Genomic DNA, 12,758 nt, shown 5'->3' on the forward strand with positions numbered 1-12,758 from the left:
AAGGTACTTAACCACATTCTTAACTTTCAACAGATGAACAGTCCCACTGAAATCAATAGGACTGCTCGTGCTTACATTTAAGCACATGCTTGAGCACTTTCCAGAAAAAGGGTCCCTGTTCGTAACATTATGATTCGTTGCAAAGGACAGGTTAATGACATTAACAGAGGATTATAAATTTAGGGGAGAAAGATTTAAAAATGCCTGTTTCAATCTAAAAACATCCAAAAGGATCAGAAAGCAGGGAAGAAAAGAAACCACAAAAAACAAAACATCTAAGAATTGTTTCTGTATAGAATGTTTTCTCAAAGTTTTCCATGAGGCATATGTGCCTCTTTAAAAATTAAAATTGTTTTATGCAAAAAAAAAATCTTAAAACTGGTAATCTTTCTTTTTCATTTTTAAAGCACTCATACATATTTGCTCCTGTGCTAAGACATTTGTATGCCAAGATACAAAACTTCTAAAAAACTGGATTTATAATGGCAATGAAAAAATATATAAGGAATCACTTTGACACGTCTCCATATATTTCTTTGAAGCTTTAAAATTTGATCCTAAATTCTCAGAAAAACAAATAATTTCACATTAGAACATAACAAGACATCTGTCAATGAAGCCACAATACAATTTGTTTACAATTTACACTATAAAACTCATATTTAAACAATGTCATTGGTTTAATTCATCCACTTTTAGAAGCTGTGTTAAGTCTGCCAAAAAACATCAGCATCACACAGTTGAATGGAATAATTATGTATATGGAGATCATTTCTTTGTAATTCATTATCTCTCCATAATATATATTTTACATTGAGAACAGACACAATACTGAACTCTAAGAACTAGCTCTCGGGTAAGGGTAAACAATACCAAAGAGGGCAATCTGATTGATGTTCTGAGTGAATTCCTTGCCTGCTCTATGGTACAGCAATTCCAAAGAATCCATGGCCAGGATGGTTAAAGCATTTGTAAGAGCACAGCAATGTCCTTACAGGCAAGAGGTGCACGTTTCTGCTTATCTTCATTTTCTTTAAAAAAAAACAATACAATAAAATTCAATGTAAAAATTGCAAAAATAGAAAATATTTCTACACTACATACACAATTAAGGCAGAGCTGTAACACTGGTGTTTGATATTACTCTCAATAAAGTTGTCTCATAAGAAACTAATAACTCCCAATTTTCTGAACACCCTGTAAATGAAGTAAGTAATTCTTCTAAGGTCTGATACTGCAGGCCTTCTACAGGCAAAATCACATTATAGTTTTAGCTTGAAGAGTAATATTAAAATAGATATCCTTGGGGCCATCTTTTGTGCCTGCTGCAGCACTGAGCACATTAATAAAAACAAATGAACAGGAGTTTTGCCAGTGTAAAAACAGCAAGACTGGGTGCTAATGCAAGTCTAATATGTATAATCTAGCGTGAAAATGGATCAATAGGAGGAGTCTGTGGAAAATTTACTGATCTTTTGGTTTTGTTTTTTAAATATACTTGAAAATCAAGACACTACACCAAGAAAATGAGGTGATAAAAGACATTGAGAGCTTTGCCTCTTCCACTCTGTCTAAATAAAGCAAGCATTTAAGAAATGGAGCTATACTGGTTTCCACAGACCTCTGGAAGTTCAACGACTTGAGAAATACAGGGATCTACTACTACTACGTTTCTTGAAGTGTCATATTACAGTATTGCATAGAGGCCCCCACTGAGATTGGACCTCACTGTGCCAGGCACTGTCTGTACACAAAGTAAAATATCGTCCCCGCTTGGAACAGCATACAAATCTAAACAGACAACGGATAGGAGGGGAAACTGAGGCACAGTGACTTATCCAAGTCACACAGCAGGTCAGTGGCAGAACCTCGTAAGTCCCAGTCCATAGCCCCATCCATTGGAAGACCATCCAGGGCACAAGAGTTTCTCTTTTAAAAATTTAAATTAATTTTACAACGTTATTTCATTTGCAATATTCATTTTAATTTTAAACCTTTTTTCCCCTGCCCTTTACCATAGTTAACACATTCATAGACTTCAATAGCTTGTTGGGTCCTAAAATGTGTAGTTATTTGTAAAATGGCCATGACAGCTCTGAATTAGCAACCTAATAAAATTCTAATAATTCTATTGTAGTTTTTCAAGTCATGTTCATTCCTACAGAAATTAGTTAAATAAATTATGAGATGAAAGAGTGTACCTTAAATTGGTTAAACAACCCTGTCCTGGGTAGTTGTACAAGAAGCCAACCAACCTGTACAAGAAGTCTCCTTTAATAATGCCCATAATGAACACTCCAGCTAAATGAGTTTTATTTCTCTATTCCAAAATCTTAAGTTTTTTGTGGGGAGTTGGGTTTTTTTAAGAGCTATATATTTAAGCTGTCTGAATTTATCTGTAGGGCCAAATTTTCATATCAGACACTAAATTGTGTGGAAGTAAACCAACATAAGAACATAAGAACAACCATGCTGGGACAGACCCAAGGTCCATCTAGCCCAGTATCCTGTCTTCCGACAGTGGCCAATGCCAGGTCATCCAGAGGGAACGAACAGAATGAATGAACCAGCTTGCCAATACAAATGCAGGGGTCTGCAGGTTCAAGTACTGTATCAAGCATGAATTGAAAAAACCGGTCCTTGTAGTTTTACCTTCATACAGTTTGATTGGAAGCTTAATGGATTCAAAAACCCAAACAAACAGAGCTCAGCAGTTTAGTTACATTTACATAATAATAATCCATATGTATTCATGTGATCCCAAGTCTGAACTCCACCAAGGAGTTCAGAGACAGCATGCTCTAGTGGCTTTGAGGAAGGACTGGGTATCTGGTGACCTGACTATATCCCTCACTTTCTGCCAGTGATGTGCTGTGTAACTTTAGACCAGAGGTGGGCAAACTATGGACAGCGGGACTGTCCTGCCTGGCCCTTGAGCTCCCGGCCGGGGAGGCTCGCCCCTAGCCCCTTCCCTGCAGCCTCAGTGTGCCATGCCACCAGCGCTCTGGGCTGCGACCTCCTGCCAGGCAGTGCAGCTGTGACAGCTGACAGGTGTAGTGTATTAAATTGCTCCCCATAGGAACGTGCGACCTACCGAGCACCGGGACTGACAGCCATAAGTAGTACACCATAAGTGGCACATTTCTACAGGGAGCAATTTAATACACTACACCCGCGTAGGGAAAGCTGTGCTTCCCAAAACAGCCTGGCTGCCACCCCCTATCCACCCCTTCCCACTTCTCACCCCGACTGCCACCCTCAGAACCCCAGACCCATCCAACCCTCCCTACTCCTTGTCCCCTTACTGCCCCCTGCCAGGACCTCCCGCCCCTAACCCGCCCCCCCAGGACCCCACCCCCCCGCTCCCTGTCGGCCCCGACCCCTATCCCACCCCCAACCCCTGCCCCTTATCCAACCTGCCTGCTCCCCGCCCCCTTACCATGCTGCTTAGAGCACCAAGACTGGCAGCCGTTAAGTAGTACACGGTAAGTAGCACATTCCTACGGGGATCAATTTAATACACTACGCCCAGCCCCCCATACAGTTTCGGAACCCCAATGTGGCCATTGGGCCAAAAAGTTTTCCCGCCCCTGATTTAGACAATGGTTCATTAGCAATATATGATGCAACAAGGAGGCAGAGCTGTCAGAAAAGCAGTACATTTAATAAAGCTGTTTCCAAGAAAACATGCTCAGGATTTTACTGTTTCTATCTATACCACACGCAGGAGCAACCCACAGACTTATACTCACACCCCAGCTTCTAGTTCCTCCTGAAGCCCAATTCTCTTTCTCCAGTACAACTCATCAGACTACAGACTAGTCATTTAACCTTTCTGGCCTTATCTGCTCTAGTAAAATTAGTACCCATATTCCTAAATTGCTATTGTGGAGAAGCCTCAAGGATTTTTTACAGCATGCTATGACAATCAGGCTTGAACATGGGCATACACATTATTCCTCACTCAGAAATAAAGAATAAAAAGATGATGACATATGATACTTGGCAGGCTTGCTTCTAAACAGAGGGTCAAATTATCAAAATAGGGGCTTTATACTTAAATCTATCTCCACTACCAGTTCCAGGTTCAAATGCTACCACACTCACAAATGATTGCATTCATGTAATTAAGAGACAGAGTTCCATTTGAAAATTTGCATTAGGATACTATTCATGCCAACCAACATCCCTTTAAAAGGTCAACTGGATTTTTTTTCCCAAAGTTTAGATCTGAGTTGCTATTCCCATCTTATATGCAGCTGCTCATTCACAAGGGTCTGCTTTAGGAAGTTTAATCTCTCAACAAGCATGCATATATTTTCTGCACTGAACAGTGCACAAATCACATCCTGCAGAGCAACTCATAACTCAAGAGAACACCACACTGGGTCCTTCCTGTTTGCTGATGAAATAAAATGACTTCATTTTGGTCTAAAAGACATGACAATGTCCTCTTAAGTAATAAATATTTTGTAAGCAGACAATTTAGAATAATACTTGTTGTGGTAAAGATGTACACTGTGACAGAAATTGATTTTCATACTACAGGCAGAATCCTATCTCTTACATGTCCATGAATACTATCATCTGACCAGGAAAACTAGAAAAATAAAATGGTAATGGAGTTAAAAAGACCAATACATGTAAAGCAGGAGAGCAGAGTATTTGGGAAGTTACCAAAAACTTATAAGGCTTAGCCCTAGTCCACACTATGAGGTCAGGTCGAATTTAGCTGTGTTAGGTTGATTTTATAACCAATGCGTCTACACAACCAACCCCACTCCGTCTACCTAAAGGGCTCTTAAAATCAACTGCTGTACTCCTCCCCACTGAGGGGTGGAGCACTAAAATCGACTTTGCTGGTTTGAATTTGGGGTAGTACAGATGTAATTTCGACAGTATTGGTCTCCAGGACCTATCCCAAGGTACTCCAATGTGACCATTCTGGACAACACTTTGAACTCTGATGTACACAGGAAAAGCCCCGGGAAATTTTGAATTTCATTTCCTGCGCGTGGCGAGCTCAGCAACACAGGTGACCGTGCAGTCCTAGAATCGCAAATGAGTTCCAGAATGGACAAAACAAGAGACACTGGGATCTGATTGCTGTATGGGGAGAAGAATCTGTGCAGGCCGAATTCTGATCAAAAAGAAGAAATGCTAATATATTTGCAAAAATCACACAGGGCATGGTGGAGAGAGGCTACAACAGGGACACACAGCAGTGTCGCGTCAAAGTAAGGAGCTCAGGAAAGCCTACCAAAAGACAAAGGAGGCAAACAGTTGCTCCGGGTCAGAGCCCCATACATGCCGCTTCTATGATCAGCTGCATGGCATTCTAGAAGGGACCCTACCACTGTCCATGGACACCTGCAAGAGAGGAGGAGCATTTTGTGGATGAGGAGGAGGAGGAGGAGAATGCGCAGCAGGCAAGCAGTGAATCCGTTCTCCCCAGCAGCCAGGACCTTTTCATCACCCTGGAGCCAATACCCTCCCAAGGCAGGTTTCCAGACCCTGAAGCAAGAGAAGACACCTCTGGTGAGTGCACATTTGTACTACACTAGAGGCTTTAAAAGCAATTGTTTGATTTGCCCTGAAGAATTGGGATGCATTTGTGGCCAGTACAGCTACTGGAAAAGTCTGTTAACATGTCTGGGGATGGAGCGGGAATCCTCCAGGGACATCTCCATCAAGCTCTCCTGGAGGTACTCTGCCTTATTTCATCCTCCACGGTAGGACACTTTACCGCGCCAAGCAAGTAGCAAGTAGTCTGGAATCATTGCAGCACAAAGCATGGCAGCGAATGGTCCTGGGTTTTGGTCACATTCAAGCAACATTTGGTCTTTATCTTTCTGTGTTAGCCTCAGGAGAGTGATATCATTCATGGTCACCTGGTTGAAATAGAGGAATTTTTGTAAGGGAACAGTAAAAGGACCATGTTCATGCTGGGTTGTTCGCGCTTGGCTAAAAGGGATCATCCCGGAGAATAGCCACGCGGCGGGGGGAGGGGTGAAGGGATCATCCAAGAGAATAGTCACGCGGTGGGGTGGGGGGAGGTGTGTGCTGCACATCCACCCGAAAACCGTAGCCCCTCCTTTTAAACGTGAAACCCAACCAGCATTGCTTGCTATGGGAAAGGATGGTGCTGCAGTTTGAAACCATTCCCACATGTTACGAAGGTGTATGAAGCCAACCCCGTGTACCAAAAGGTTTACTGCGGCTGCATGGAAACCAAACACTGAGGTTATCGCAGATCAGAAAGCGAAAAAAATGCACACGCGATGACATGTTTTCCAAGCTCATGCAGTCCTCCCGCACTGACAGGGCACAGCTTAATGCATGGAGGCATTCAGAGGCAGAGGCCAGGAAAGCATTAAGTAAGCACGAAGAGCAGAGGCAGGAGGCAATGTGAGGCTAATGGGGGAGAAACAGACATGATGAAGCATATGTTGGAGCTGCAGGAAAGCCAACAAAAGCACAAACCCCCACTGCATCCATTGTATAACTTGCCCTTCTCCCCAAGTTCCATATCCTCCTCACCCAGATGCCCAAGAACGTGGGGATGGGAGGGGCGGCCCAAAGCAAGAGAAGACTGTCATTCAAACAGTTTTGATTTGTAGTGTGGCTACAATAAGCAATGTGACCTTGTTCTTTCCTCCTTCCCTCCTCCCGCACCCCACCCCACCCCACCCGGACTACCTTGTCAGTTATCTCACTTTTTTTTTAATTAATAAAGAAAGAATGCGTGGTTTCAAAACAATAGTTACTTTATTTCCTTTGCCAGCTGTGATCGAAGGGGGGAGGGTGGTTGGCTTACAGGGAATTAAAATCAACAAAGGGGATGGGTTTGCAGCAACGAGAAACACACACAACTGTCACACCATAGACTGGCCAGTCATGAAACTGGTTTTCAAAGCCTTTCTGAGGCACAGCGAGCCTAGCTGTGCTCTTCTAATCGCCCTGGTGTCTGGCTGCTCAAAATCAACCACTAGGCGATTTGCCACAACCTCCCACCTCACCATAAACTTCTCCTCCTTACTCTCACAGACGGCACATACAGCAAGCAGCAGTAACAATGGGAATGTTGGTTGCACTGAGGTTTAACCTAGTCAGCAAACAGCGCCAGCGAACTTTTGGACGTCCAAAGGCACATTCTACCACCATTCTGCACTTCCTCAGCCTGTAGTTAAACTGCTCCTTGCTACTGTCCAGGCTGCCTGAGTACGGCTTCATGAGCCATGGGAGCAAGGGGTAGGCTGGGTCCCCAAGGATAACTATTGGTGTTTCAACATCGCCAATGGTAATTTTCTGGTCTGGGAAGTAAGTTCCTTCTTGCAACTGCTAGAACACCCCCGAATTCCTAAAGATGTGAATTTCATGCACCTTTCCCGGCCATCCTATGTTGATGTAGGTGAAACGTCCCTTGTAATCCACAACTGCTTGCAGCACCATTTAGAAGTACCCCTTGCGGTTTACGTACTGGTCAGAAAGGTGGTCTGGTGCCAAGATAGGGATATGTGTTCCGTCTGTCATCTCACCACAGTTAGGAAACCCCATTGCAGCAAAGCCATCCACTATGAGCTGCACATTTCCCGGAGTCACTACCCTTGATGGCAGACCGTCAGTGATTGCATTGGCTACTTGGATCACAGCAGTCCCCACAGTAGACTTGCCCACTACAAGTTGATTCCCAACTGACCGGTAGCAATCAGGTGTTGCAAGCTTCCACAGGGCTATTGCCACTCGCTTCTCAACTGTCAGGGCCCCTCTCATCTTGGTATTCCTGCGCTTCAGGTCAAGGGAAAGCAACTCACGAAGTTCAAGGAAAGTGGCCTTACGCATGCAAAAGTTTTGCAGGCACTGTGAATCATCCCATACCTGCAACACTATGCGGTCCCACCAGTCTGTGCTTGTTTTCCGGGCCCAGAATTGGCGTTCCACTGTATGAACCAGCCCTACTGCCACCATGATGTCCAAGTTGCCACATTTCAGAGTAACAGCCATGTTAGTCTGTATTCGCAAAAAGAAAAGGAGTACTTGTGGCACCTTAGAGACTAACCAATTTATTTGAGCATGAGCTTTCGTGAGCTACAGCTCACTTCATCGGATGCATACCGTGGAAACTGCAAAAGACATTATATACACACAGAGACCGTGAAACAATACCTCCTCCCACCCCACTGTCCTGCTGGTAATAGCTTATCTAAAGTGATCATCAAGTTGGGCCATTTCCAGCACAAATCCAGGTTTTCTCACGCTCCCCCCCCCCCAAAACTCACTCTCCTGCTGATAATAGCCCATCCAAAGTGACCACTCTCTTCATAATGTGTATGATAATCAAGGTGGGCCATTTCCTGCACAAATCCAGGTTCTCTCACTCCCTCACCCCCCTCCAAAAACCACACACACAAACTCACTCTCCTGCTGGTAATAGCTTATCCAAAGTGACCACTCTCCCTACAATGTGCACAATAATCAAGTTGGGCCATTTCAAGCACAAATCCAGGTTTTCTCACCCCCCCACCCCCATACACACACAAACTCACTCTCCTGCTGGTAATAGCTTATCTAAAGTGATCATCAAGTTGGACCATTTCCAGCACAAATCCAGGTTTTCTCACCCTCCGCCCCCCCCCCAAACTCACTCTCCTGCTGGTAATAACTTATCCAAAGTGACCACTCTCCTCACAATGTGTATGATAATCAAGGTGGGCCATTTCCAGCACAAATCCAGGTTTTCTCACCCCCCCACCCCCATACACACACAAACTCACTCTCCTGCTGGTAACAGCTCATCCAAAGTGACCACTCTCCCTACAATGTGCATGGTAATCAAGGTGGGCCATTTCCAGCACAAATCCAGGCTTTCTCACACACACACACACACAAACTCACTCTCCTGCTGGCAATAGCTCATCCAAACTGACCACTCTCCAAGTTTAAATCCAAGTTTAACCAGAACGTCTGGGGGGGAGGAAAAAACAAGGGGAAATAGGCTACCTTGCATCATGACTTAGCTATTCCCAGTCTCTATTTAAGCCTAAATTAATAGTATCCAATTTGCAAATGAATTCCAATTCAGCAGTTTCTCGCTGGAGTCTGGATTTGAAGTTTTTTTGTTGTAAGATAGCGACCTTCATGTCTGTGATTGCGTGACCAGAGAGACTGAAGTGTTCTCCGACTGGTTTATGAATGTTATAATTCTTGACATCTGATTTGTGTCCATTTATTCTTTTACGTAGAGACTGTCCAGTTTGACCAATGTAAATGGCAGAGGGGCATTGCTGGCACATGATGGCATATATCACATTGGTGGATGTGCAGGTGAACAAGCCTCTGATAGTGTGGCTGATGTTATTAGGCCCTGTGATGGTGTCCAGTGAATAGATATGTGGGCACAGTTGGCAACGGGCTTTGTTGCAAGGATAGGTTCCTGGGTTAGTGGTTCTGTTGTGTGGTATGTGGTTGTTGGTGAGTATTTGCTTCAGGTTGCGGGGCTGTCTGTAAGCAAGGACTGGCCTGTCTCCCAAGATTTGTGAGAGTGTTGGGTCATCCTTTAGTCCATGCTTTCAGGAACACCTGTGTCCATGTCCTCATCACAATCTTCCTCGTGCTGGTGTCTCTTAGTCTGGTTCTGCACATACTCCACGATAATGTGCGAGGTGTTTACAATGCTCACAACAGCAGCAGTGAGCTGAGCAGGCTCCATTCTTGCTGTGGTATGGCGTCCGCACGGATAACCCAGGAAAAAAGGAGCAAAACGATTGTCTACTGTTGCTTTCATGGAGGGAGGGTCGACTCACGACAGGTACCCAAAACCACCCTCAACAATGTTTTTGCCCCATCAGGCATTGGGAGCTTAACCCAAAATTCCAATGGGCAGCGGAGACTGCGTGAACTGTGGGATAGCTACCCACAGTACACTGCTCCGTATGTCAATGCTAGCCATGGTATTGAGGACATACTCCACCGACTTAATGCGCTTCATGGGGACATACACAATCGACTGTATAAAATCGATTTCTAAAGATCGACTTCTATAAAATCGACCTAATTTTGTAATGTAGACATACCCTTAGGTGCTTAGCATTCAGGAAAAACAAGAGCCATAACCCATCCCCTCCTCACTGCTCAACAAAGCTGGCCCACACAAACAGAGTCCGCACTGAACCCTGGAAATGCTATAGCGGGGGCCACTTTGACCCACACATCCCCAGCATCCCTGGGGGAATTCCACCTGTCTAAGGGAGCTGCTGCTGCTGAGCAGTGCTTTTCACACCCCTATATTTCAGGGGCACAATGTAGGTATAACTCAGCCCTTTGTGTTTTGTTTTTAAAGTCTGTCCTGTTATGTCCATTTAGTTTCCAAAAGTAGTTTCTCATTCCTTCTATGTTACCTAGAAAACAATGAGACAGTGCTGTCTAGTCGTTAGGACAGGTCACGAGGACTCAGAAATCCTAGATTCTATTCCTGGCTCTGCCACTGATTTTTATGGTTTCAGACAAACTGCACGTTTCAGTTTACCCATCTGTGCAATGGGTATCATCAGAAGGGTGTCATAAAGCTTAATAAGACCCTCTTAAGCATGAAATCCTCAGATGTAAGGTATTATAAAAGTTCCAACCATTTTATTAACAAACAGAGTAGAGGGTGGTTTGATTTTGCTCACTGATTTTAGTTTTTCAGGTTCAACTTTGTTACAGTACATTCGTTGGGTTCAAAAAGTAGTCAAAAGGCAGGAAACAGATGGTAATAGTACTACTGTATTGCACTTCTTCACACTGAAAAGTAATTAAGAATGGAGACTCCAGCTCCTCCTTATTTTTAAGGAAGAAAAACCCCACGGCGGTGAAAGTAAGGCTTTCAAGAAAGAATGGCTATTCCAATGTAAAGAACTGCAAACAAGGAATGAACAATAGGTTCAGATACAATATATAAATACTGTGGTGGCATGCTTTAGTTAACTCATTATCAGAAGATAACATTATGTGCCAGGGTTTCTTTTAAAATGGAGCTCTCTGGCTATCACTGGGCTTCGTGACACATCACATGGTATGCTACACTGGCCAAGCTAGCGACGTGTGGCACCACTGCAGGGAGATCACAAACGCAGATAGCTATAGAATAATTAACTTGGGTGCAAACAAGAAAAGCTGCTAAGTCCTGTATCTTAACCTGGCTTGAGAATTACTATTGAATGTGCCAGTTCCAAACTACAAGTATGAGAGTAATGCAGGGTCACCAAAGATGCAAATTAGGGTCAGATTAGTCAGAACTACAGTTAATTTCCCAGATCTGGATATATGCATCTGAAAACATGGCTATCCAGACGGAAAGGCTACACCATATCTTTTTGGCATCATGGTACAGAAGATAAAAATATTATCCCAGAACAAGGAAAACAAGAAGACAGTATCTCAGGTCTACTATTAACCTTGTGACTTTTGCAAATATCTCACAATCCACTATTCTCAATGCAAAATTAAATAAATCTTGCCTGAAGTCCTATACACTCAAAAGAACTTCCTTGGTGAGAACTTGATGAGCATGAAGATTGTGCTTGTTGATTTCAAACATCTTTCCATTGTTCAAATCTGGATGCTCCAATGAGATGTCCAAATCCCATATCTGGGACACTCAAAAAAGCACTAATAAATTTGCCCTTCAATATGGCGGGGGGGTGGGGGTGGGGAGAAGCTCCGGGCACCGAGCCACTTCAGCGGATGGCCCAAGCAACAGAAGGCTTTCGTTCGAACAGTTTTGATTTTTAGCGTGGCTGCAAATCAAAAATGTGGCCTTGTCCTTCCCTCCTCCCCCACCCGACTGGGCTACCTTGTCAGTTATCTCACTTTTTTTTTAATTAATAAAGAAAGAATGCATGGTTTCAAAACGATAGTTACTTTATTTCCTTTGCCAGCTGTGATTGAAGGGGGGAGAGTGGTTGGCTTACAGGGAATTAAAATCAACAAAGGGGATGGGTTTGCAGCAACGAGAAACACATACAACTGTCACACCGAAGCCTGGCCAGTCATGAAACTGGTTTTCAAAGCCTTTCTGATGCACAGCGCGCCTAGCTGTGCTCTTCTAATCGCCCTGGTGTCTGTCTGCTCAAAATCGGCCACCAAGCGATTTGCCTCAACCTGCCACCCCACCATAAACTTCTCCTCCTTACTCTAACAGATATTATGGACCACACAGCAAGCAGCAATAACAATGAAAATGTTGGTTGCACTGAGGTTTAACCTAGTCAATAAACAGCATCAGCTAGCTTTTAAACGTCCAAAGGCACATTCTACCACCATTCTGCGCTTCCTCAGCCTATAGTTAAACTGCTCCTTACTACTGTCCAGGCTGCCTGTGTACGGCTTCATGAGCCATGGGAGCATGGGGTAGGCCGGGTCCCCAAGGATAACTATGGGCATTTCTTCATCCCAAGGGTAATTTTCTGGACTGGGAAGTATGTCCCTTCTTGCAGCTGCTCGAACAGCACTGAGTTCCTAAAGATGCGAGCGTCATGCAACTTTCCCGGCCATCCCATAGTGATGTCAGTGAAACGTCCCTTGTGATCCACCAGTGCTTGAAGCACCATTGAGAAGTACCCCTTGACGTTTCTGTACTGTTGGCAAATGGTCCGGTGCCAAGATAGGGATATGCGTTCCAACTATCGCCCCACCACAATTAGGGAAACCCATTGCAGCAAAGCCATCCACTATAAGCTGCACATTTCCCGGAGTCACTATCCTTGCTAGTAGAAGGT

The 12,758-nt window shown here is 44.1% G+C and overlaps 1 protein-coding gene across 2 annotated transcripts in view; it reads right to left on the reverse strand.

Annotated features, from left to right (window-relative positions):
• Positions 1–691: 691 nt before the first annotated feature.
• LRRC69 (leucine rich repeat containing 69) overlaps positions 692–12,758 on the reverse strand; it is a 54,019-nt gene continuing 41,952 nt past the window's right edge. The window contains exons 8-9 of one of the 2 annotated variants that reach the window (XM_084618860.1): positions 7,879–8,010; positions 692–1,031 (exon numbers count right to left, since the gene is read on the reverse strand). In XM_084618860.1, coding sequence (XP_084474986.1) covers positions 921–1,031; positions 7,879–8,010 — 243 coding nt within the window. In that variant the 3' untranslated portion in view covers positions 692–920. The remainder of the gene's footprint in view (positions 1,032–7,878; positions 8,011–12,758) is intronic. The other variant, XM_084618861.1, reaches the window with a different exon arrangement.

The sequence above is a fragment of the Lepidochelys olivacea genome, assembly GCF_965140295.1.
Source record: "Lepidochelys olivacea isolate rLepOli2 genome assembly, chromosome: 2".
Classification (NCBI taxonomy): Eukaryota; Metazoa; Chordata; order Testudines; family Cheloniidae; genus Lepidochelys; species Lepidochelys olivacea.